General features: G+C 59.4%; 1 protein-coding gene across 2 annotated transcripts in view; it reads right to left on the bottom strand.

Annotated features, from left to right (window-relative positions):
• NECTIN1 (nectin cell adhesion molecule 1) overlaps positions 1 to 22,723 on the bottom strand; it is a 63,906-nt gene extending 41,183 nt beyond the window's left edge. For both annotated transcript variants that reach the window (XM_080817838.1, XM_080817839.1), the window contains exon 1: positions 21,938 to 22,723. In XM_080817838.1, coding sequence (XP_080673964.1) covers positions 21,938 to 22,016 — 79 coding nt within the window. In that variant the 5' untranslated portion in view covers positions 22,017 to 22,723. The remainder of the gene's footprint in view (positions 1 to 21,937) is intronic.
• Between the last annotated feature and the right edge of the window lie 1,258 nt (positions 22,724 to 23,981).

Raw genomic sequence — 23,981 nt, 5'->3', positions numbered from 1 at the left:
CAGGAGCGAGGCCAAGGCGCAGACTGCCCTTGGCAGTGGGTGGAGAGCTACTCCCAGGACGAGACAGCACGCATCCCTGGCCCGAGGCTGGGGGAGGCCTCGGACATTCTTCCGCTCACAGCCTGGCGGGAGTTTCTGTGGCAAATGTAGGCAGCGACGGCTGAGTGCCTGCCATGCCACGCCAAGCGGGACTCTCCCTGAACTTTCCTTGAATGTGAGACAGGGAAAACCACCCTGGCCTCTGCAGGCTACAAGGGCGGGGTAGGGGACCACTCGTAGTTGCTGTCACACCATGCAGGAAGGGGTGGGGCACTTCCCCTGGGCTGGTCAGGCTCGGCTCCTGGAGCACACTGTGGTGGGCAGGATTTTCAAGGAGACCATATGTGTGTGTGTGTGTGTGCGTGTGCGTGTGCATGCGTGTGCATGTGTGTTTACAGAGGCCCATTTAAGGTAAAGGGTGGCCAGGAAGGCCTCACTGAGAGGGGACATTTGAGGCAAGAACCAGGAGCCAAACATAGGTTTGTCTTGGAGAAAGTTCCGGGTGCTGAAGTTCGAGGCGGGAGTGTGCCTGGGAAGTGTGGCTCGTGTGGCTGGAGGGGAGGGAGGCAGGGACTGGAGGAAAGAGCCCAGGGTCCTCTGGGCAGGATGCAGGGAGAGCCACCGGAGTGTGCACAGAGGGGAGCATGGTATGGGCTAGGTCTGAGGGAACGCGCTGGTAACTCCAGAGAACACGCTGGGATAGGAGGCAGGGGCATTAGGAGGGAGGCTGCTGCAATCATCCGGGACATCTTAGCAGCCTCAGCAAAGGTGGGGAGGGAGAGCCAAGGCCCCAGGGGGAGGGGTGGGGCGGCGGTGGGGGGGCCGGCATCCAGGCCTCAGGAGCCCACCTCTCCCACCTCTCCAGGTGAGACAGTTGGTGCACACACCCTCTTCCCACAGACAAGCTGTCCTCCCGTCCTGGGCCTGAAAGGGAGGCCAGAGGGGCAGGGGTGAGGAGGAAGGGCCTGTACAAAACAATGGCCTTGAGCCAAGACAAGAGAGATGCTTGTTCCCCTTTATTTATGATAGCTGTTAGGAGACATAAAGCCAGCCCTCCCCCTCCCTCCACCTTTCCCTGCCATCCCCACCTCTTCCCTGGGCACAGGCTTTCCTCTGACACACAGAGATCAAATAACTTTTCACTCAAAGGGAAAGATATTATCTCCCCTTACAATTCAGCACCAACACCAGCAGACCGACATCCCCAGATTAAAAGGCAATTAGGCAGCTTTGTTTTTGCAGGGGCTCAAGGTCTGCCTGGCACCCTTCTTGGGAACTGGATCCCACTGTGGGGAGGGCCAGTGGCTCCGGTGACTCCCCGCAGAGAAGGCTGCTGGCCCCGCCTGGGTCCCACCCCCAGCCCAGCCCCCAGGGGCAGGAAGGACGCTCCCCCCCAAAAGAGAGACACCACTGTAGCTTTTCTCTGCAGACCCTTGCCCTTGGAGAGTGAAGGCTAGGTGTGTGGTCCCCCTCCCCGAAAAATATAGTACTGATGACTTTCAAGTCTATTTCAAAGAGACAGCATGGACCTGCCCCCACCAGGGTTTCCAATCTTTTGGAAAGGACATTAAAAGATGAGGAGAGAAGGGACCACAGCTTCTTCACTTGGTTCACGGTGCCGATGGTGCATATGGGGTCAAGGCCCACAGCCCCTTCCTAGCATCTATGTCCCATCTCATCGAATTTCCCCTGAGTGGGTAGTATCACCATTGCTTTTACACTTAGTAGTTCAATATTCATAGACGCAGAAACCGAGGGTCAGAGAGGTGGGGTAGGTTGTCCAAGGGCTCAGAGCTAGAGTGGCAGGCAACCTCAATCCACCCCCCTGCCGCCCTCAAGTCCTCCCCATGGGGCTGGCTGAGGGACGGGAGGGTTTTAGAATCATCATTTGCCTTCCTGTAGTTTCCGTTGGCCGAGAATGGTAGGATCTTGGCCAGTCCTGCCAGCTGGGGTGGGTCAGGGGACATCCATCCACCCATAAGTGGTCCTTGAAGGATGCGGAGGTTTTCATCAGGCACAGGTGCAAAGGCCACCATGTTTACCTTGTCATAAAGCTCCCTGGGCAACTGGGATTCCGAAGCCACCCCCACCTCGCCTCCACTGCCCCGGCCCCTAGCCTAAACATCGTTGTGCGCCTCCTCCCTCTCCCAGACTGTGCTCCCTCCTCCAGGATATTGTAGGCTCTCTCCTGCCTTTGGGTTTTTGCATAAGCCGTTGTGTCTGCTGGGGGCACCCTCCTCTCCTGTACCCACCACTGCCCTTTTCTGGCTAAGGGCCACCCTCTGCTCTCTTTTGCTGTCCCCCCTCCTTTTGCCAAAACTTCCACCCCATCTCTCACGCCAGCAACCACCGAGGCGCTCCACAAAGGCTGTCTAACCGAGGGGACGACCCCTCCCCACCTTCTCTCACCTCTGAGAATCCACACAGGCAGCTCTCAGACCCAGCCATACCACCCCCCCAACCCCCGCCCCACTGCCCCATCCCTGCTAGGCCAGGTCGCCAAAACCTCCCCTCCTTTCCAGGCCCTTCTCCGGAGTCACCTCTCCCTGATGAAATCTACTGGCCCTGGCTTTCCTATTTCCCTCTCCCGTGCCAAGTGCATACACCAAGTCCAGCACTGTACCAGCCTCTCTTGGGCAGAAGTGACTATGGTGGCGGCAAGAGGTGGGAGGACAGAGGGATAAGAAAGAATCAGGCACTTTCTTTTCCTTCGGAAGCTCCACGCAGCAGGGAACTCACCCATGCAAACAAATGATTACTGAGTTAAGTGCTGTGTTTTGTTTTTTGAAACTATGAACCCAAAGCCATGGGAGTCCAAAAGGAGACATGATCCTCAGGGTGATGGTCGACAGAAGAGTGAGGTTTTTAGCTGGGTCCGACAGGACGAGCTGGAGTCCCTCTGAGAGAGAAGAGGGAACCAGAAGAGACAAGGTTGTCTGAAAGCCTGAAGGTTGCTAAGCGTTGCCTTATTGGTGCAGAGGTGAGAGCCAGGGAGATGTGCGTCAGCTGATAAAGGGCTCTGTCCACAAGGGTCTGCCTGTCCTCTAGCCACCGGGAGCCACCGACACTCCTTCGGCAGGGGGGGTGACACCGCGAGAGGCACGGGACTGCTCTGTGAAAAGCGCCGGCCACAAAAAGGCCACACGGTGTGATTCCATTGATGAAAAATGTCCAGACCAGGCAAATCCAGAGAAGTGGAAGCAGATCGTGGTTGGCAGGGGATGGGGTGGGGCGGGTAAGGGAAGAACGGGGAGCAGCTGCCAAGGCGTACAGAGTTTCTTTTTGGGGTGATGGAAACATTCTCTGTCAGCAAGTGGTGACAGTCACCCAACTCTGGGAATGTACTAAACCCCACTGCAACTTTAAGTTGACTTTAAAGGGTGACTTTTACGGCCGGTGAATTCTATCGAGAAAAAAAGCAGAGGCTATGGAGTGGGACGGATGGTGGGGAGCCAGAGCCCACCCCTGCCCTGAGGGAGGCAGGCCGCCACTAGGAGGCCTCCGCAAGGCTGCGGCACCCCCACACGGAAGGACCCCCGCTCAGCACAGCTGCTCAGAGCCATGACCCACTACTGCCTGTCAACTTCCTCCCTCCCTTGGTCAAGAGGGATTATGCTAGGCTAGAGCGCAGGGGAGAGATCCTGGGACCACTGCTCCACGGGGGCGGCTCCCCTTACCCCGATGGGCAAGAGGCGTGGCTGGCACCTTGTTCCTGGGACCTGACCAACAGACAGGTCACCTGACCAAGGCACGCCACTTATTTCTGAAGACAGGCAGATCCCCTGGTAGTAGAGCAGGCAGGGAAGAGGCTTTGCCATAGACGGGGAAATTAGGGCAGAAAATAACACCATGAAAACAGAAGTGTCCAGAAATAGGAGGGAAAGAGGCTTGCTCACATCCCAGTGTGTGAAGACCTATCTGAGCTCCTGCGCGTCCGAGACGATCCCGCAGCAGGGCTCCCCCCGCCCCCCGCCCCGTTTCTTTACTGGGTTCCGAGCTCTTCGATGTGCCCGGCATGTAGGGCGGGGGGGCGGGTGGTCCTGAGTGTCCACAGCAGGGCTGTGAGCGAGCACTCATTCCCATGGACTCCATTCTCAAAGCCCTGTCGTCTGGAAGGTCTGGGGACTGAGGTTCCCCGGACACCTGGATGGGGGGGCGGTGCATCAGCCATCAAAAGCGGGTTGAAATTTCTGCGGCTTGTACAGTGGTATGTGTGTGTGTGTGTGTGTATGTGCGGTCCCCAGTTGAAGGAGATTTTGAGATGCCCGGATGGGGTGAGGAAGAGGTCTGGAGGCAAGGGACACTAAGGCTTGAAAGTACAAGCAAACACCACAGGCTCTGATGTCCCCTGATTCCCCTTCCGGTCCCAGGGTGGGCAGAAGGTAGGGCCGGCTCCCCAGTCTACACAGGCGGCCGGTGATTATAAATGAAAGCTGGAGGAAGCCCAAAGCAGCCTGAGAGAGCAGGAGGGTGACACTGGGGCTCCCGACTCCCTAGTGGGCAACAGAGAGCTTTATTCTTCCTCTGGGCTTGGGCCCCAGGGCAGGGCAGAGAGGAGAAGGCGAGGCGGAGCAGGTTGGAGGGGGAGGACCTCACTGATTTTTCCCAGCATCCCCCAGGCCACTTCTCTCACCACAAACCTCAGTCTCAAGCCACTTGGTTGTCATGGAAACAGGCGGAATAGAACAGATGGTCTCCACTAGTCAAATTCCAATTAAACAGGGCAGAGATGGATCGAGAAGGGGGTGTGAGGTGACTAGGCCACGGAGGGCTCTGGCCCCAAACCCAGCCTGCCCGCGCCGGGCCACCCCACGATGAACAGGAAGCACCTGGTCCCTTCCGGCGACCAGGGGCTGGGGTCAGAAGGACATTCCGGGAGGTGGGTCGAGAAAGCTGCCCAGAGGAGAGTCACCACCCCGTCCCCTCTGTCCTTATCCCTTCTCAAAGGTGGGGGGAGCGCTGCAAGTTGAGGGCACACCACTGTGGAGAGGGGCCGTGCTGGGGGACACACGTTTAAATCTACAGGAACACTGGAAGAGAGACACACGCGTGCGTACGTGTACACACAAGCACACTTGTGCAACGCAACCGTGCGTACGTGTATACACACATACAGATGTGTCCATTCGCAGGCTCGGAAACACACTGAAGGCATGTGCAGAAAGTGAGGCAAAGCCATGAACCGGCCATGAACACTCTCAGAACAGTACAAAGAAAATGCTTTGGAAAACAGAGTAAGCAATTTATTTCCATTTATTTCATAAACGTGCATTAAGAAAGTAGGAATTAGAAACACACACACACACACACACACGCACACACAGACGTGCACACCATGCGGTTCCAGGCTCAAGGACACAGGGCACATTAACTAGTAGCACGATCACTACTATGTTATGGCAGGAAGGCTCGCCGAGTGCCATGGAAATACTGGGGAGGAAATGATGAATTTGGGGCAGGGGATTAGAGAAGGGTCTTGAAGGACGGGAGGAAGCTGGCCAGGCAGGCCATGAGGCAGGGCCCCCACCAAGCAGAGGGACAGCGGGAACAAAGGCCGGGTGGGAGGAAAGGTGGGAAGCAGCATGCGCAGGGCACGAGCCCCTTGGGAGTGGGGTCTGGCTGCCATGCACAGAGGCTTGCCAAGCACACACACCTGCTTGCGGAAACCACACACCCGTGCACAACTTCACACTCGCAGCCACCGAGCCCCCCGGTTCCTGGGGCTTGACTCATAACATGTACCTAGTACATGTTAACTCCAGGAGAAAAGATGCTTTTGTTTGCTGCAAACACCATGAGGTGGGTACAGGAGGTGTCAGGAGAAAGGGAAGCGTCAGAAGTTTGCACATCTTGGCTACGGGGGTTACACAGAGTGCCAAGAACCCAGAGAGGTGTGCAGAAGAAGAAAGCTCATAGCTTGCTAGGGGCTGAGAAGGAGGGAAGCCGGCCAGCTCCCATCAGTTTACTGTGCATTTATGGAGCACCTACTGTGTACAAGGCACTAAGCAAGAGCCTGCAGAGATCTTAAGACTGAGTCCTCTCCTTCAAAGAGCTGTGTGTCTGGGGCGAGGGGAGGAGAGAAAGTACTAGACAGCACAGTAGGTTCTTGCTACAGTGAGACCCTAGATCAGTGGTTCTCAATTGGGGTAACTCTGCCTCCCAGGGGATACTGAGCAATGTCTAAAGACATTTTTTATTGTCACATGGCAGGAAGTGGGGGAGGACGCTGCTGGCATCTACTGGGTGGAGGCCAAACACCCCACAGCATACATAGAGCCCCACATAAAGAAGAATGATCTGGCCCCAAACGTCAGTGGTGCTGGTTGGGGTTGAGACACCCGGCGTAGACCACGGAATCTGTCCTTAAGCCAGCAGCCTGCGAGAGCTTCAGACAGAGCAGGGGTGGGCAGGCGGCACAGGAATGGGGAGAAGCCCCCAGGATGTCTCAGAGGGTTCAGGTCCTGGGACTGGGGAGGCGTCCTGTAGAAATGAAACCACTAGGAACTGATGACAAACCAGATACCGGGGATGAAGGAGGGGTCCCAGCTCTAGTAAATGGTAGAATTTGGGTTCCGCCAGGAAAGCTGGCCTGGGGTGCAGGTCAGGCTGAAATCGGACAGAACAGACTGGGGGATTGTTTGCTTAAGTCCCAAACCCTCCACAGGGCCTTCCCGGGCCCTCACATGGCCACAGGCCCCCATCCCCCATCTGCTCTTCCGCGGGCACCCCTGTATGGCCTCCCCCAGGCTGGCCCACTCACTCTCCTCTGCCACTTCAGTTACTCCCGCTCAGACACCCATGCTCCGCCCCAGCCTCAAGGTCACTTCCCCAGGGCAGCCTCTCCCAGGTTAGGGCTTGGTGGCCCCTTCACAGCCCTGTGCATCCTTGAATTGCTCGGAAAATTCTCGAACTCCTCTGCACATCAGTCCAGCCAGCCGGGAGGACACTGTTTGGGGTACCACGGTGCATCACTACAAGCTCGTGGGAAGGATTTAAACAGGCAGGAGAGGCTCGCCCGGGCCCTGGCTTTGACCTTGCCTCCTTTCCCACCTCCCTATTCCCTGACCACTCGACTTAGAGAAAAAGGTCTAGAAGGAGCTGTTCCGGCAGCCATCAGGGTGGGGCAGCGCCCTGGACCCTGAGGGAGAGGCACGGAAGCCTGCACAACCCAAGAGGACGGTCTCTAGCAGTTAGAGGTGAAAATGTCACCTAAATACCCAAACTCAAGGACACACGGCCTCCCTCTCCTCCTCACCCCTGCACCATTGATCCCGCTTCCATTTGAGGAGTGACCTGGTCTTCAAGTGCCCCCCTAAGGCACACGAGCCTCAGAATAAAGCCTTTAGCCTCAGTTTGAGCTGCTTAAAGTACTTTTTCCCCGACACAAAGTACCTGGCACGTGCAGATAGCATCTGTTGACTTGCTGACCTCACCTCAAGGATGAGAGGGGCCTTCCCTGCAGGGTCACCCCGCGACCGAGCTGGCCAGCAGCAAGGTCTGCCAAGTGAGTCAGGAGGGGTCAGTGGCGCCGCCCAGGAGAGCAGCTGGAGGGGACTTCTGGGGTGGTCAGTGGCAGGGCCTGCCCTTCCAGCCGGAAATATCCAGGGGCGTCCAAAGAGCCTGTCGGGGGAGGCCGGCTAAAGCAGGCCACTAATCTCTCTTGAAGATTAAATACCACACTCGCTTGCTCCTGAGGCCAGAAACCAGCTGGGGGAGGGGGCTGCCCAGGGCCGGGGTGTGGGTGGGGGAGGGAGCGCTGAAATTGGGGGAAAACCCACCAATGATTAACCAGAGCTACTAATTATTAACCAGCTAGACTCCTGGACTTGAGAGCCCCATTTCTGGCTTCACCCCTTCCGTGTCAAATCCCAAGCATCCCAGAACTCCGCACCCCGCCCCCCGCCTCCCCCAGAGACTCTCTCCAGCCCGGCCTTGCTCTTTATCTTCCAGGGACCCACCCCGTGGCTGTGGCTGGGGAATGTCAACCCCTACTCCCAGCCCTGCCGAGGGTGCTGGCGCAGCCTGGGATGACAGTGACGGAAACCGGATTTGGACTAGGTCTGGATGACCCGAAGGCAGCCTCGTAGTCCTTGGGATCCGTGCCCTCCTCACTTCTAATCCCAGCCCCCCACGCCCACCCTACCCTCTGGAGGGTAGCTCCACCCCTTAGATCTCCCTGTTTAGCCTCATGGTTTGGCAAGGGGGGGGGCGCTTCCAAAGCTGCTGCTGGGGGGGGGGTCTGATGATGGGGAGGGTGGCAAGCCTGGGGGACGTGGGAGAAGGGGCTCTGGAGCTGAGTAGGGGAGAGGCATGTTGGGGCTCCAGGAGGAGGCTTTTTGGGTTACCTTTAGGATAAAGAGAGGCCCAGACTCTGCAGGGGTGAATGACTCCTTTAAGCAACGGTCACGGGAATCCATGGCTAATTCAGCCTCATCTGAGAAGCAGAGTGGGTGGGTCAGAGGGGTCTGTGGCGCCAGGGTAACTTTGGTGGCTGGATGGTGGGGACGAGCTGCCCGCAGGGTGGCAGACGGTATCACAGCGTCTGTACCACAGGTCCGACGGCGGGGTGCCTCACCCTGCCACACGCCCTGGCTCGCCCTCCTAGTGCCGCGACTTGCCACGGAGCCGCTGCCCCATGTCGTGAAACACTAATGGGCGACAGGAGAGGCTGCCAGGAGGTCACGCCACGTGGGCATCCCTGTGGTGCGCTGCCTCCCATGGGGGACCCCCCCTGTCCCCATGAGGGCACAGGCTGCTGGGAGGAGGAGGGGCTGCTCCCGCTGTCTCCAGGGTGAAGAGACGGCAGGCAGAGGGTCCAGCTCCTCACCCCCTCCCCACGGCCCTCCCCGCTGTCCTCTCTGTGCCCGGAATCTGGGCAATATGCTCCCTTTCTCAGGCCCTTCTCTCCCCATCACCAACTTAATTCCTTAATTCCCACTGGAGATAAGCGGATCTTTCACTGCAATTTATTGTTAATCCAAAGGAAAACAGGGTTCGGAAGGGGTGAGGGGGAGGTTGGGAAGCGTGAAGGCGGCCAGCCCGCTCTGCCTCCTCCCGGGTCCCTAGATGGTTGCAGTGGCTGCTGCGGGACCCCAGGCCAAACCCCCAGGAGCACAGCAGCCCCCACTCGGGGCCCCACACCCGCTGCTAGAGATCTCGACAACCTGGTTCCGTGGAGAGCGCCTAAGATGGCACGGTGGGTCACAGTTGGCCAAAAGCACCCGGGAGAGAAGACCGAGAGTGGGGGACCCTCTGTAACCGCCACAAGGACACCACGCACCAGATCAGATGTGCTCCCCGAGAGCCCAAAGGAGGCAGAGACAGGAGTCAGGGCAGGGGAGCGGGGGGCTTCGGGCATGCAGATCTCAGTGCAGAGAAGAATCTGGGGCACTCAGAGCTGACAGGGCTTCTGTGCAGGGTGCTGAGTCCCCTGTCATCGGGGGTATTCATGCTGAAGCTGGATGTTCAACCAACCGGCGGGGATGGGGTTGAGGGGTTTGAAGTGAATGGGCATTTCATTATCCCTTCTCCTTCTAGGGCTGGGATTCTCCCGACTTCCCCTGTCTATCCTCTCCTGCCTTCTCCTGCAGGGAACAGGGTTACCCTCAGCTGACAGCCCAGCTGGGAGGCTCTTCCCAGATCTGGGGGCGGGAGGGGAACAAAGGGGCTCAGAAGCAGAGCCTGCCTTTAAGGGCACAGGAGAAGCCAGGCCCATGCCCCATCACACCTGTGCCTTCAGAGCCGAGCAGGGGAGGCTTAGCAAGAGTGATAGGTTTACCTGGGCGTTAGTCCACAAGGCCCCAGCTCCGTTTTCCCATCTCCCAGCAAGGCCAGCGTCCTGCGGGCATTAAGTGACAACACCTTCGGGTGTCACCTGCTGTGTGTGAGGCTAGAGGGCAGATTCCATCCCTCCCCTGTGGGACTGGGAGCTCCAGGAGGGCCAAATTTATGCTCAGTGCTCAGTCCCTGCTCCCCGCTCAGCGCTGGGCCCACAGGAGGCACCAGTGCCCACACTGTCGAGGGAATGCAGAAATGGACGTGTCCACCCCCCTTCTGCCACCACACACCCAGGGCAGAGGGATTCCCCCAAGTGCAGGCACCCAGCATGTTGGGCGGCCAGAAGCCTGCACATGGGGTTCGTTGGCTGAGGGCACATAGCACTTGCTTCCAACTACTCTTAAGGAAAGGAGCACAGGATAGCTCCAAAGAGCCACCAGTAGGCAACTTCCAGGACCATCTGGAGGTGGGGGTGATTTTCCAGGAGCCCAGGGGCCTGCGTGGGTGATGTACCCTGCCCAAGTGGCAAGGAACCCAGCCGAGGGCCCCTGCAGTGTGCTAGGGCAGGCGTCCCAGCCCCGGGGAACCCACCCTCCCCTAGATGTGGGCTCCCTGGGCAAGCAGCAGACACTAATACCCAGGTGGTGCGAAGACTGACTGTGCCAGGCACCGCGCTCCTCACACCGTGCGGCTGTCTACCGCTTCTCAGCCTCTCGTCGCCGCAGGCCCACCTTCCAGGGGCGGGAACTCAAGTTCAGAGAAGGCAAGACACAGACCTGCATGTGGACCCATGTAAGTAGTATGAGACGGAGACCACTCAGCCCCGCAACAAAGAGTGGGTTCAATCTGGCGGGGAGAAGAGTCCAACCCATTGTTTGGGATCCTACAGACAAAACAATGATCTGAGATTGACCTTCTGCATTCTCTAACTGGCGGCTGGGGGCAGTGCAGACCCTGCCAGGGACAGTCGTGGTCTTTGCCTGCCTCTTTACCCCCACTTCCTGCTCCCGCCCCCCAGTATCTATGCTCTGCCCCTCCCCCGCAACTGGGGGAGAGCCCCCCACCTCCGTGGGAGGAAAGATGGCAATCGGGGTCTAATCAGGAGCAAACACACACACAGCACGTGACCTCATGTGCGCTCTCGCATGCGTAGGCGCACACACACACACACACACACACACACCATAAACCTCTCTCATACACACACAGAGGACATAAAAACACTTGTAAAGAAACACATAAAGCAGCACAAATTATCATTACGGCTTGAGCTGTGTACACAAGTGCCAGGGGGTAGGAGCGATGGAGTGAGGATGGGAGAGCGGAATCGAGCCATTTCCTGGGCAGAGGGGGAGCACTGGTCCCCAGGCAAGCTGCCTGGTTGCCCTGTGGGCCCCTCCTCCAGGCTCCCTGGAGGGAAGGGGGAGCCACAGAGACCCTTCCCCTGTTATCGCCCCCGCTGTAGTGCCAGGGAGGGGTGCTACGGGCTCCCTCCCCCATCGCCACCCCCCACCCCCGGACAGGCAGGGAGGTCCCTCCTCTGACTCCTGGGAGGTGACTCAGGTTGGGAAGGGTGGCAGGTGGGCAGGAGCAGGCAGGGGGCCATTGCCTAAGTTCCCCAAAGACCCATCCATCAATCGAGCAGAGATAATCAGAGTGCTCAGCCGGCCCAGGACACTGATTACTCTCTGGGCACCATAAACACAGGGAATAAATCTGGGAAGGGGCTGGATAGGAGGGCGCCTCGGCAGCAGGGCTGGCCACCCTGCCTGGGAAGAGAGAGGAGGCCCATCCATCATTCTGAGAGATGTAGCTATCTAGGCCAATGAGATGAGGACAGTTCGGGGGGCGGGGGAGGTGGGCCATCATAATAAAATAATCCAGTGCACTGCGGCTGCTCTGCTCTGATCTTATTTACACTCGGGGGAAGCCTGGCCCTGCCTCCGCTCCAATTTTTACCCAGGAGCCACTGCAGAAGGCTTCTGCCATTGACTCAAAACTCTGGAAGGACGCCTGACCGCCAGGGTAGGGAAGGGGCAAAGGTGGGCCTCTGCAGGGCCTCTGCGCGGACATGTACTTCGTAGGTTTGCACAGGGGCCTGATGGGTCTTCAGGGCTCCGTCCTACCCTTGCTTCCAAGCCCTTCCTGGGCACAGGGCAGACTCCAGCCTCAGGAACCAATCGCCGAGCTCTGGCCTGTGTCTGGGCCGCAGAGGCTCTGCCGTAATTCAAGCTAACGGAGCATGGGTAATCTAGAACAGCAGAGGGTCTAGGAGGAATTTCTCTTTGGCGTCGAAACGTATCAGATGACTGTTTTGCAGCCCAGTTACCTTCCTAATTAAGCAAGTCTGTGAGGCCTGAGCCCACGTGGTGGCCTGCAGGGGTCAGGGTGTGCTGAGGGCAGCATTGGCCCTGGGACACCGTCGAGAGGACAATCCGCCTGTGAGCTATCTGGAGGTCACCCAGTCCTCTGCCACGACCCTCGGAACTGTCTTGATCTTTTTCCGCTCCCAGGGCCCTCTTCCCTGGGACAGTTCCCTAGGCTGTGTGTCTGCTGTGCCTCTGTCCCCAGCCCCTGCTCTGAACCTGCCTGGGGCAGAGGAAGCGCCAGCCCTTTCATCCCAGGGGATCAAAGCAGCCAGTACAGCTGAGCATCCTAAATCCTCCCCACCTCCCCAGGTAGGGGCCCCTCCCTTGCCATCTTTTGGGAATCTCTGGGTGAGGGCAGGGGAGACCAGAACCTTCCAGAAGCTTAGGATAGGCTGACATAGGATCAGCTTGCTGAGCTGTGGACCCACCCAGAACCCAGGGCCAGCCTGGGAACATGGGCTGGGGGTAGTTCCCGGAGGCTTCTTTGGGAGAAGCTATTATTACCCCTGGCCCTAGTCTCACGGGCAAGCGTGGGAGGAGGCCCCCACGTGGCATCAGTGATGCCCCAAAGCTCAGGAGATGAGAGAGTGATGATATTGAGACGTTTCTCTCCAGCCCAGCCACATCAATACCCCCAAGACATAACAGTGACAGCAGTGGGACCTACCAGGAGTGTAATGATTGTGCTCCTAGAACCTGTAAGGTAGCCGAAGGATACAGCGCTGAATGACTACGGAGACTCCCGCGATAAGCACCGCTAACTCCCACCAGCTTACTCCTGCATCATCAAAGGCAACAGGGGCGTAAACAATATGCAGGGGAGGTGGGCATTCTGGACGCAAGGTCCTGTGCTACTCCAGCCTTGATAAGCTGTCTCTCTCCATCACCCGTCCATCCAAGAGAGGCTGCTTAGCTAAGTGGTCTGATCGTGGACATGAGGCCCAACTTCTTGGCTCTGCCACTTACTAGTTAGTAAGTCACTTGTGTGACTATGGGCAGGCTACCTAACCTCTGTTGGGCCTTGTCTTTCCACGTGTAAAGAAAAAGGGAGGACAGAAGTATCTTTCACATGAGCTGTTAGGAACATTGTTACCACATGTAAGAAGTTTACGACAGTGTCTGCCCCCCCCCCCAAGCACTCTCAACGGAAGTTCGTAATTACTATCATTGTCATCAACTGTCCAAGTGACCCACCATGTATCCAGCTGGCGTCTACTAGCAGGCCCTGATGTGGCCAAACCTGTACTAGCCCTGGGGACACAGAGATCCATCAGTAACGTAACTTGTCCCTTCGGAGCTCTCAGTCTCGGGGAGAAGAGAAACCCCGGGTCCGGATAACCATATAACAAGATGCAGAGTGGTTAGTGGCACGGGGTGGCATGGATGAGATGCGAGGGGGCTTTGGGATGGGAGAGGTCATCCCCAGCTGGAGGCAGGGTGGGTGTCGTCAGAAGGCTCCGTGACAGAAGTGGCTCTCATGTCAGTATTTAGACAAGGAAGGTGGGGAAACAGGGGCACACATACAGGGGTGTGCGGCTGGGTGGGCCTGGCACGCGGGTGAGGGCAGCGAGACATAAGTCAGGCAGGGGGCAGCTGGCAGATGCTCTCGGGCCTGCGAGTGTCTTTCTCACGTGTGCTTTAGGTGCGTCCGTCCAAGAAGCCGCGTGGGCAGACGCAAGCCGGGAGTCAGGGGCTGCTGCTAGAGTCCCGGGAGGAAGGGCGTTGCAAGCAGTCCTTCTCGAGGTGGGGCCCACGTCAAGTGGTGGCAAGGCTGGCTTGGCTCTGAGGCACCTTCTTGAACTTCCTCTGTCCTGGCAGCTGACGGCAATTGCCCGCAAGCCACCAGGACTGAGGGAGGGGGTGCTTGGGGCGCTGCTCAGGGCCCAGAGAATGGAGCGCATGGAGGCAGCCTCACCAGTCCCACTTGGGGCCTGCACCAAAGACCAGCGGTAGACCGGGGCCTTCCTGGGGAGCTCTAGGAGCCCACACAGGTCTCTACTCCCCTTGCCTCCGGAGCCAGGCTGACTCTCGTCTGCCCAAACGGACCAGCCCTCCTATCTCCGCTGACTCACTTGGCGGGCACACCAGCTCATGAGCCAAAGCGTGGGCTGGCCTGCGTGACCCTCCATGGGAATGCACAAGTGAGCTCGTGTGCCTGAAGAACCAGTTCTTTCCTCACTTTCCTCCACAAGACTGAGCTACCGCGATGGGGCAGGCTTCCCTTTGCTCTGGTCTTGTTTTTCACAGCGACTGAGCCCTGGCGGTATTCTGGTGACCGGCCCGTATGCAGAATTGCAGGGGAAAGAGAGATCAAGATAAAGCAGGAGGGGAAGGGGCACACAAGAGAGGAGAGGGGCTGTCAACAGGGACAGGAACCTGCTAGGCAAGAAGCAATCCCGTCTTTGGTGGGGAGAACCCCAAGGGGGCAGCCATGACTCCATCACAGTCACCGTGGGCAAGTTACTCCACCTCCGGGAGGGACGTGAGACCAGCAAGTCCCTGCCAAGTGCATCTTTAGGGGAAGCAAGATGTTTCCACTGTGGGGTCCCCAGGCTTCCGCCCCCACCTTCTGGGCAGACGGATGGGTCAGGATTCAGGCCAAGGTGGCTGGGAGGAATCCAGACTCCATCTCTGTGGCTAGTATGTGTCTCTCAGACCTAGGGGTGAGGGTGGGCTGCTGTCTCCTGCCCTCCAGAGGCCCTCTTCCCCAGAATGTGGTTTGCTGAGTTTCTCAGCCAGCTCCTGCCAGACAAAGCACACTCCTAGGGACAGCCCTGGGGTGTGGGAGCTGTGTCCTTCTCCCCTTCAGGCAAGCGATAGAATTGGGGGGCTCAAGGGGATGGGAAGGAGTGTTTCCAACTTTGGGGAACACACAGTGTAGGAGGCCTTCCTCTTAAGCCCAGGGATCGAACTCAAACTCCCAATGGGACATTCGTGTGCCCACGGCCACTGGCCTGTTTTGCTTCCTGGGCCACGCCTGCAGCCGTGTCCCAGCGGAGCTACCCGCCAGCGGAACTAATGTCCTCTAATGAGATCCGGGCCAGAGTGGCCGGGCGGGTTTTATTGTCTGTGGCTTGGTAATGAGACTCCTCATAAACTGGGAATGAAACTGGGGTCTGCGAGGACCAGAGCTGGGTGGGGAGTGGCCCAGCAGAGGGAATCGGCTCTGCCTGCCAGATCTCAGCCCCTTCCCCTCTCTGTGGCCCCAGGCCAGTCCACAAGCTCTCTGAGCACCGCTCTCTGCCCTCCCTCGCTCTCTGCCCTCCCTCGGGTCCCGCGCTCAGACCTCAGGGCCCTGCCCATGGCTCAGGCCAGATCTCCAGGGCGTGATGCTCTAGCTTCCAGAAGGACACCCTTCCCTCCCCCCCACCCCCCCCACCCCCATTGTACAATTGCTGGACATCGGGTGCTGTGGTGCTGACCTGGGCTCCATGGTCAGCTCTGGCTGGGCCACCCTCTGACCTACATCCTCTCTTAACCCTCACTTCCCTAGGGAGCTATGGCTTGTTGTAGGGGGAGAGCGGTGATGGCTGGTGAAGTGCGTGATCATCTCACTGGACCTGTTCTATCGTGGCCCGGCTCAACCTCTGCTGCGTGCCCACGCAGCCCGTTTCAGCTGCCTCATCTACTGGCCTGGGAGCCGAAGACCCGGCTCCTAACGTGGCCACACTGGCTTGAGTTCGTCAGCAAATTACTACGCTGACTCACTTTCCTCATCTGTAAAATGGAAAGGCCCAGGGATACCTTTCACGTGGGGTTACTGGGAGGATCCGCTGGAACCATGAGCTGTCAAGAGGGCCACATTTTTATTATGGGGGTAAAAGGACCCCATAAGCAACGGGAGAAACTAGAAGGGGCTTTTCTGCCAGTGGGAAGCGGGGGACGCCAGGAGGGATTCTCGACCTGGCTGTGCCGTCCTGCCAGATGAGTGGCCTGCTGGAGAGAGGGCCCAGGGGCCTGCCCTCTCCCCAAATGCGGGATTTTGAAGGAAGGCAGGCGCGGAGTCCCCGGCCCTCTCTGCCGCCCTGGCTTCTACCACAGCCAGAGCTCCAGATGGGCAACAGAGCCTCACTGGGCCATAGCCAGGGAGTGAGGGAGGTGCCCAGTGGGCCCCTTGGAGACGTGCAGCAGAACAAAGGCTACACGGCACCTGCTGCACGTGTGCCTGAGTCCATGACCACCAGGGTCGGGCTCATGTAGGTGCCTGGAGCCCACCAGGCCACCTGAGCCCCCAGGGAGGCTGCAGCCCCCACCATTGTTTCCAGGTGGGGCAGCTCCTGGCTGGCGACAAGGGCAGTGAGGTCAGCACCGGGCGGGCAGTGGAGTGGCTCTTCCAGGGGAGTACAGAGGTGGCACTGCCACACTGGCAGATGCAGAGGGGGTCGGGACCACGTGGAGGGACGGAGCGCAGGAGCAGCCACCACTTTGCTGCCCGTTTATCACACGCCTGGCAATGCACTCAGCACTTTTCATCTGTTACTGTCAATCTAAACTTTACAACCTCCTTGGAAAGCTGTACTCACAGAAACCCACTGTACAGATAGGGAAAACTGAGGCCTATGAAGTAAACTTAACCACTTCTACTCAGCTAGCAATTCGTGGAGCTGGGATTCAAACCCAGCCCACCCACTGCACTTTGCTGGGCGGCAGAGATGGGGTGCTCTCCAGGCCATGGGGAGAGGAAGCAAGCTGTCTGCCATTCTCTCTTGACTAGGGCCTGGGATCACTGCTGCTGTCTTGCCCTAGAGACCATGAAAGACACAGATCCCGTGAGCTCCTGAGAATACGTAACACTGCCCCCCTTCCCTATCCAAGAATAAACCTTGGGATTATCCATTGCCCTAAAGAGCCTACAGCCTGCCGTCAGGAAGACTTTCTCTGTGTCCTTATTGGGTCTCTCCTGTTGCCCTAAGTTTGCCTCTCCTAGCGGAAAGGGTCAGGGCTCAGGTGTTAGGCTTGATGCGTCTTCTTTCCATCTATCTCTTCACTCTCCCCACCTCCCAAATCAGCACATACAATCCAGAGCTTCAAGGGTTAACTGGACTAAAGGGTGTTATCTCCAACTCGGGGCATTCCCTCTGCAAGGTGATCCCTGCTCAGATCTTAAGTTACCTCCTGCCCCAGCCAGCACATCTGCTGCTGGCTCGAAGACTTGGTCTTTATGGAGAGGGGTGGGCATCACGGGGGAGAAGCAACTGCCGGCCGACCTGGGGCACAGGGTCCCGGGCTCCCAGAATGAGCCCTCTTCGACTTCCACTAAGGGGGCTGCTGAGTTCTGCTGCACAGGCCAGGGTGTCTCCAGGCACATGTATGTTGCTGACCTAGGCACACATATGGTTCTGCAGGGTGATTTATGGAAGACCAAAGCCCACTCTCATGCCCCTTTTTAAATACTCAGAGTATGCCCCCCTTACCCCCCAGATGATCCCCTTGCTCCCCAAGTATTCACACTGGAAGCAAAGATGCCAAATCAGTAGCTGAAAAACCTATCTCCCAGGGCCCCTCCCAGCCCTGCAGGGATCTCCAGAAGCTGGGGGACAAGCCAGGCCCCAGTGAGCAGCAGGTTCCGGATGCTATCTGCCAGGGAGACAAGAGAGCAAAGTCTCTCCAGGGGAGCCTCTCCCTGCAAGCATGCGGAGGTCCAGTCTAAAACCAAGGACAGAACAGGAACAGCAACCAGTGTAGAGGCTGCTCACCCCACAAAGGACCTGACAGCCCATCTAGGAAGGAGCTGGCTGAGGGCAAATCCTAGGTCTCTTCCCCAAATCACCTCTTGGGCACTCTGACACAGACACAGGTTATTATCAGGGCACAGAGCCACTCACAAAATCCTAGTTGGAAAGACGTAAGTAATCAGTTACATGTGAATATCCACCTGATATCTATTTATGGCCCCAGTCCCCAGGTGATCCATACATTATCAGTGAAAAACACCTCCTTGCCCTCGAACCCATCTGTGGGTCTGCACGGGCACAAAGCATTGTAAATTACCAACACAAGCACACAAGGCCTTGCACACGCGTGTGCGTGTACCCACTCAACACTGACGGCGAGACAACATGCAGACAGACTGTTGGAACCGTTATAGCCTAAGTCCCACAGCTAGCTAGGGTCCATCCCAGCCCGGCACCCTGGCCAACACTCAAAGTTAAAACAAAAACAAAAATAAAAAAAACCCAAACGGACAACACAAGAACAGGAAAACAGGTGAATACATAGGCCCCCTCTCTGTCTGTCTCTGCCCAAGGTCGGAGCCATTCAAGGTACCAGGTTCACCAGGAAAGACACAATCAGGAAGATCGAAGGTATATTCACACCTCCCTTGGGTGCTTTCTGTTTGTGCCGAACAATGAACATCAGTCAGCTGCTAAACAATGGCAGTACGGCAGACACGGCAGCCGGGGCAGACCCTCTGCCCGGACCTCCCACCCCTTGCCCTGGCCCGCTGGCTCAGCCGCTAGCACTGGGGTTCTGCGGGCTGGTGTCACCATCCTGGCAGCGTTCAACGGGGGCCTGGGTCAGGAAGTGGCCAACGAGGTAGATTCATTGTGCAAAGCTGGGTGGCAGAGAGGGGAACTAATACCATGCTTTTGGCCAGCAATGGACCACGAGGGCCCCCCCCCCCACCGGCCCCCCGAGCCACAGGTATTCAGGCTCAGAGATGCCTTCTCAGCTCCTCTGCCAGGGCTGCGGGGCCCAGGCTCTGCACTGTCTTCTTTCCTCCAGCTGTGGCTCTTCAGCCCAGAATCTGATTCCGAGGCACTCTCCACGGCACAGCGGCCCAGGGACCGCTGTCACACGTGTTGTAATCCCCAGGCCAGCAGAATTGGTTTAGCCACAGTGTCCAGCCCAGCAAGCTGGAGTACAGGACTGTCTGTGAGGAATGGGGAGAGAGGGAAAGAGCCCAGCAGCTCTGACACTCCGAGTTTCAAAGGAAACAACCTTCTGGGAGCTCTGCATGGACTGCAGAGAAGGGGTGTGTGGCAGCTGCAGCGGGACAGGTCTTCCGAGGGTGTGCCTGACACCTGGGGTGTGTGTTCCCTTTCCAGACAAAAGGTTTGGGGAAGCCAATTAGGGAGGGTGTGGTGTAGGTGGGACACCAGCTCTGCGCACCTGCTTCAAAGGCAGCTTCTCTGCCTCCTCCCTGGGGCTCCTCCTGGCCCTCTTTAGGGTGCAGCCCCCAGTCCCCCTGGCCCTCTCCTGGGAGTTAACCTGTAGGAACCACAGACTGTTATCTCAGAAGCTTGTGGGGCTTCACCGCCCAGCCGGGGAGTAAAGTCTGTGTTGTAAAAACATAATTCTGTGTTTACACGTCAATAGCCAGACTGGGAGTGGTGTGTGTGTTTTAGCCAGGGGGCCATCATTCACACTGGGGGCTGCCCTCACCTGCTTTCCCCCAGAGGGGTCCTCTGGTCTGTGCTCCCTGACACAGCCAAGAAGAACCCAGAAAAGAGCATCAGGCTGGCAAGTCCCCAGAGAGGAGCAGCAGCGAGCACTCAGGAGGGAGCTGGCAGGGGGGTGGAAACCGGGGTGTGGGCAGCTGACTTCGAGCCTACTGGCCTCCATCTAAGTGTCAGATGGGCACCACCACACCCGCCTGCCTCCCTCTGCAGGGGACCAGGGGCACCGGCAAAGGGTACAGGAGTGCTGGCCGCCCCTGATGCCAGCCAGCCATGACAATGACAGCCAGTCGAGGCGCGCTTATGAAGTGCCTGTCTGAGCTGGGGTTCTGGGTCTGCCTCCTACCCCTCAATCTGGATTTTTGGTACGGGGAGTGTCTACACTAGAGCCAGGTTGAGGGTGCCATCTCCCTGGCCCCACTTCCTGAGCAGGGTGGAGCAGGGCAGGCGTCCAATGCTCCCTCCAAGAAGGAATTAACCACTGTGTATCACAAAGCTGGGGGAAGAGAACAACCAAAGGAGGGGAGGCTGGGGGTGAGTTCATTCTTTTCCCCCAAACGTTCCCACTCTTTGTCCAACCAGAATTAGGTTAACCCCTGGTGTGCCAGACCAACGACAACTCTCCCAAAGCTCGCCTTTCCCTAGAATCCTGGTGTGGACGCTATGCAGTTAAGGGTTCCCAGAAGCCCAAACCCCCAGGGGTCAGAGGAGTCCTAGGCAGGGCCTGAGTTCCGCTCCTGCTGGCTTCCCAGGAGGTCCAGTGTGAGAGGAAGACCTTCACTCCCCATGACCACCCTGCCAGGGAAGGGACTAGTCAGGCCCCTGGAAATGGGCAGTGCCCCCACCCCCACACACCTAGCAGGGCAGCACCCCACAGGCTGTAGGGGTTGGGGAACCCTTGTGCTGCCTTCTACAAAGTGCTTACGATGCCATTGGCCACTCGGCGAGATCTGTGGAGCCCTGGCAGTAAGCTGGCGGCAGAATTGGTACGGAACCAAATACGAGGCCAGATTCCTGCCTTCCAGAGGGGCACACGAGCCCCGCAACTCGGCAGCCAGCCTGGCAACCCCGGGGTAACACACTAGCCCAGGAGTCTGCAGCATCTCCGGCATCTCCAAGGGACTGCTGCTAGCGGCAGTGGAGATCCTATATTGTCCCCCACGCGGAGCTGGTCTCTCTGTACTCTGACCCCTGATTCTGCCACCCTAAGGCCAGACCACGTGCTCCAGCCAAGCCCCCTCCCTCCCCCACCGAAACCCCATCTAGCCCCAGCGGGAGGTCCTCTCAGGTTTCTTCCCAGAGGGATGGAGGAACAGGCCACCCCCACCTGGGGCCCCGCTGGTGTCACCAGCCACCGTAGGAGTCAGGCAGCTTCCCCAGGGACACAAAGGGTTAAACCCAGGCGAGGGGACTCGGTCGGATTTGCCTCCTAAACGCATTTTCCAGTTGATTCCCCAGCACAATACGCTGCCGGCCGGTCCCGGCCTCCGGCCTCCGCCCCCACCCCACCGGTCAGATGGGCCGGCGCGGGCCACCCGAGGGTCGGGCGTCGGGTTAACCCCTCGGCCGCCGGCACCTCGAGGAAGGACACGAGGGGCATCCTCGGGAAAGTGGGTCATGCAGCCACCTGGCTGGCACCAAGCCCGCGGCGCTTCCTCCGGGAGGAGCCCCCAAACTGCGAGCAGAGTTCGGAGGCGAAGTCCAGCCCGCGCAAGGCCGGGAGGCTGCGAGCCCGCGCCGCCCGGGCCTCGCCCACCGGGAGAGGAACCGCAGGTGAGCGAGAAGCTGCCTCTGACGCAGAAGCGGGCTCTCGGCGCCCGCGTGGGGCTGCGTGGGGCGGGAGGGGGCCCGAGCGCGCGAAGCCGTCTGGCGAAGGGGCCGGGGACAGAGACGAAGCCCCTCTGCCGCCCTCCAGACCCACAGCCCACGGGCTCCGAGACTGACGCCCTCCTCCTGGGGCTGTTGTCTCATACCCCGAGACGGCGATTACGGTGATTATTTTTCATTTATGTAACATACAGTGTTTCCAAACTGCTTCCCGAGCTGAGAGCTGGTTATTAAATAAATAGAACGCTATTACATATTATTATTTTTTGTGAAAAACTGAGCGGAGAAAGTGCGTTCTTGCTACACAGAGACGTGCATCCAACCGCTTCCCCGCAGGGCAGGCTGCTGGGCTTCTCATCCTCTCTTTCTCCGCCGTGCCACCCGCACCCCCCTCACCTAAGCCGTGACCCAACTTTTCTGGCTCCTTTCGCTGCCTATAACCCAGACGTGCCCGCCATCCAGCTCCCAGCCCCGGGAAGGCAATGGATAGTGGGGAAGAAAAAGGCAAAGGCGGAACGTGCTTACCTGGGAGGAAGAATGCGGTCAAGCCGAGAGCGAGTCCCCACCAGCGTCCAGCGGCGCCCGCAAGCCCCATCCGAGCCATCAGGGGTCGGGGTCCGGCGAGAGGGGCCGCGAGGAGAGCGCTCCCCGCGCTCCAGAAACCAGTCCGGAAGACGAAGGCCGATCGCTGCCGGCCGGCGGGCGCTCCGAGGATCCAGGTCAGCCGCAGCCGTCGGCCGGGGCGGGGTGGGCTGGGTGCGATCGGCGCGGCCGCAGTCCGGGCCCCGGGCCGCCGGCGGCTCAGAGGCTCGGTGGATGCCCGCCGCAAGTTGCACGAGTCATGCCCCCTTCTCCTCCTCCGCTCTCCTCCCCGCGCCGGTCCCCGCCCTCTTCTTCCACGCAGAGCCGGGCTGGGGAGAGGGACCCACCCCCGGCGCGCCCGGCTGCCCGGCTGCGCGGCGCGGGCTCCCGGCCCCCGGCGCGCTCACGCCCTCCCGCTCGGCTCCAACTTGCAGGCGTCCATGGCCGGCCGTCCTCCGAGGGCGGCGGGCGGGCGGGCGGCGCGGTGGGCTCGGGGCCCAGGCGGCGGGCGGGCGGGCGGGCGCGCGGCTTGGCGGCTGGGACCGTGCGGCTCCGAGCGCGGAGGGGCCAGCCGGGTGCGCCGCGCGTCCCCCCACACCCACCCAGCGCCGCCGCCGCCGCTGCCGCTGCTCGCGCTGCCGGGTCCCGGCGATCCGCAACAATGTGCAGCTGCCCGGGCGCCGACTCGCGCCGCGCTCGCCGCTCTCGCTCTTTCTCTCACTCGCCGAGCTCCAGCCTCTCAGCCGCTCTCGCCGTGATGTCAGACCGAGGGGGAGGGGCCAGCGTTAACCCCCTCCTGGCTCCCGACGCGCCGCCTGCGCCCGCCCGGCCCTGGCCCGGCCCGGCCCGGCCGCGCGCCCCTTCCGGCCCCCGGCGGAGGCGGGTCCCCAGCGAGGGCGGCGGGCGTCCGCCGAGGCCCACTGGCTCGGGAGGCGCCCCTTCGGCCGCCTTCCCGCCGGCGCAGGGCGAGTGGGCTAGCCGCCCTCCTCCTCGCTGACAAAGGGAGGCAGTGACCCCTAGCGGCCGGCGTGGGGGGCGAGGCTGCTGGGTGGGGGTGGAGTTAAGATGGGGCGGGGGTGGGGGGGGAGTGGCGGTGGAGGAGGGAGCGTGCAGTATGGAGACTACTGGATCTGGCAAAGTCCAGCAGGAAGGGCTTCTACAGGCCCTCTACTCCAACCTTGGCCCCATTTTACAGATGCGGAAACAAAGGCTCAGAGGAGGGGAAGGCCACTCGCTCAGGGGCACAAGGGCAGAAAGTGGCCGGCCGACTTGGAACTGGAACCCCACAGCCAGGGCTCCCCTCTCTGCATCACCTGAATGCTGAAGGGAGAGGCAGCATGTGGGGACGGATGACGGGAAGCTGCCAGAGACGTTGGTGGTGGGCAACCGTGGGTAGGTTGGTGCCACTGAGGTTTCTGGTCTTTTCTAATCTCCGTTCCCTTTGCAGGGTTTCCTTTCCCCGAAACTGAAGCCTCCTCCCCTCCTGAAACCAGCGGGAAACCAAGCTCTACTCCCTTTGCCAGAGCCTTGGTTTTGGGCGATTTGCAGGAATCCCGCGAAAGTGACCCATCCAGCCAGTGTCCGCGGCAGGGCAGGGACTCTCCGCCTCCCGTTCACCACCCACCACATCCGGGTGTGTTTGGCTTCCTGCCAAGGCGGCTGGGCCCTTCGGGGACCCTTGGCAGCCCCAAGCCTGTCCTCTGCGCCCTCCCTCTGGATCTCCTACCCTCATCCTCCACCCTGGGAGCAGGCAGACAGACAGACAGTTTCCCCCTAGGGAGGAACAAGTTCTCCCCAGATGCCTGACCAGATAATGCGCCCTTTGCCCATTGCTGCCGTTGTCCAGCGGGCAGGAACAGAGGGGAAGTGCCAGTCTCTTGATAAAATATAAATTCCAGTTCCTGGATGTAGGAGAAGCAGAAGCAGGCTGGGCAAGGAGGGCACCACTTTCTCACTATTGGGGATCTCACCCTGGCGCCTCTCTCAT

Source organism: Martes martes (assembly GCF_963455335.1).
Source record: "Martes martes genome assembly, chromosome: 10".
NCBI lineage: Eukaryota > Metazoa > Chordata > Mammalia > Carnivora > Mustelidae > Martes > Martes martes.
The sequence above is the reverse complement of the archived record's forward strand: the minus strand, read 5'-3'. Positions and strand labels throughout refer to the sequence as shown.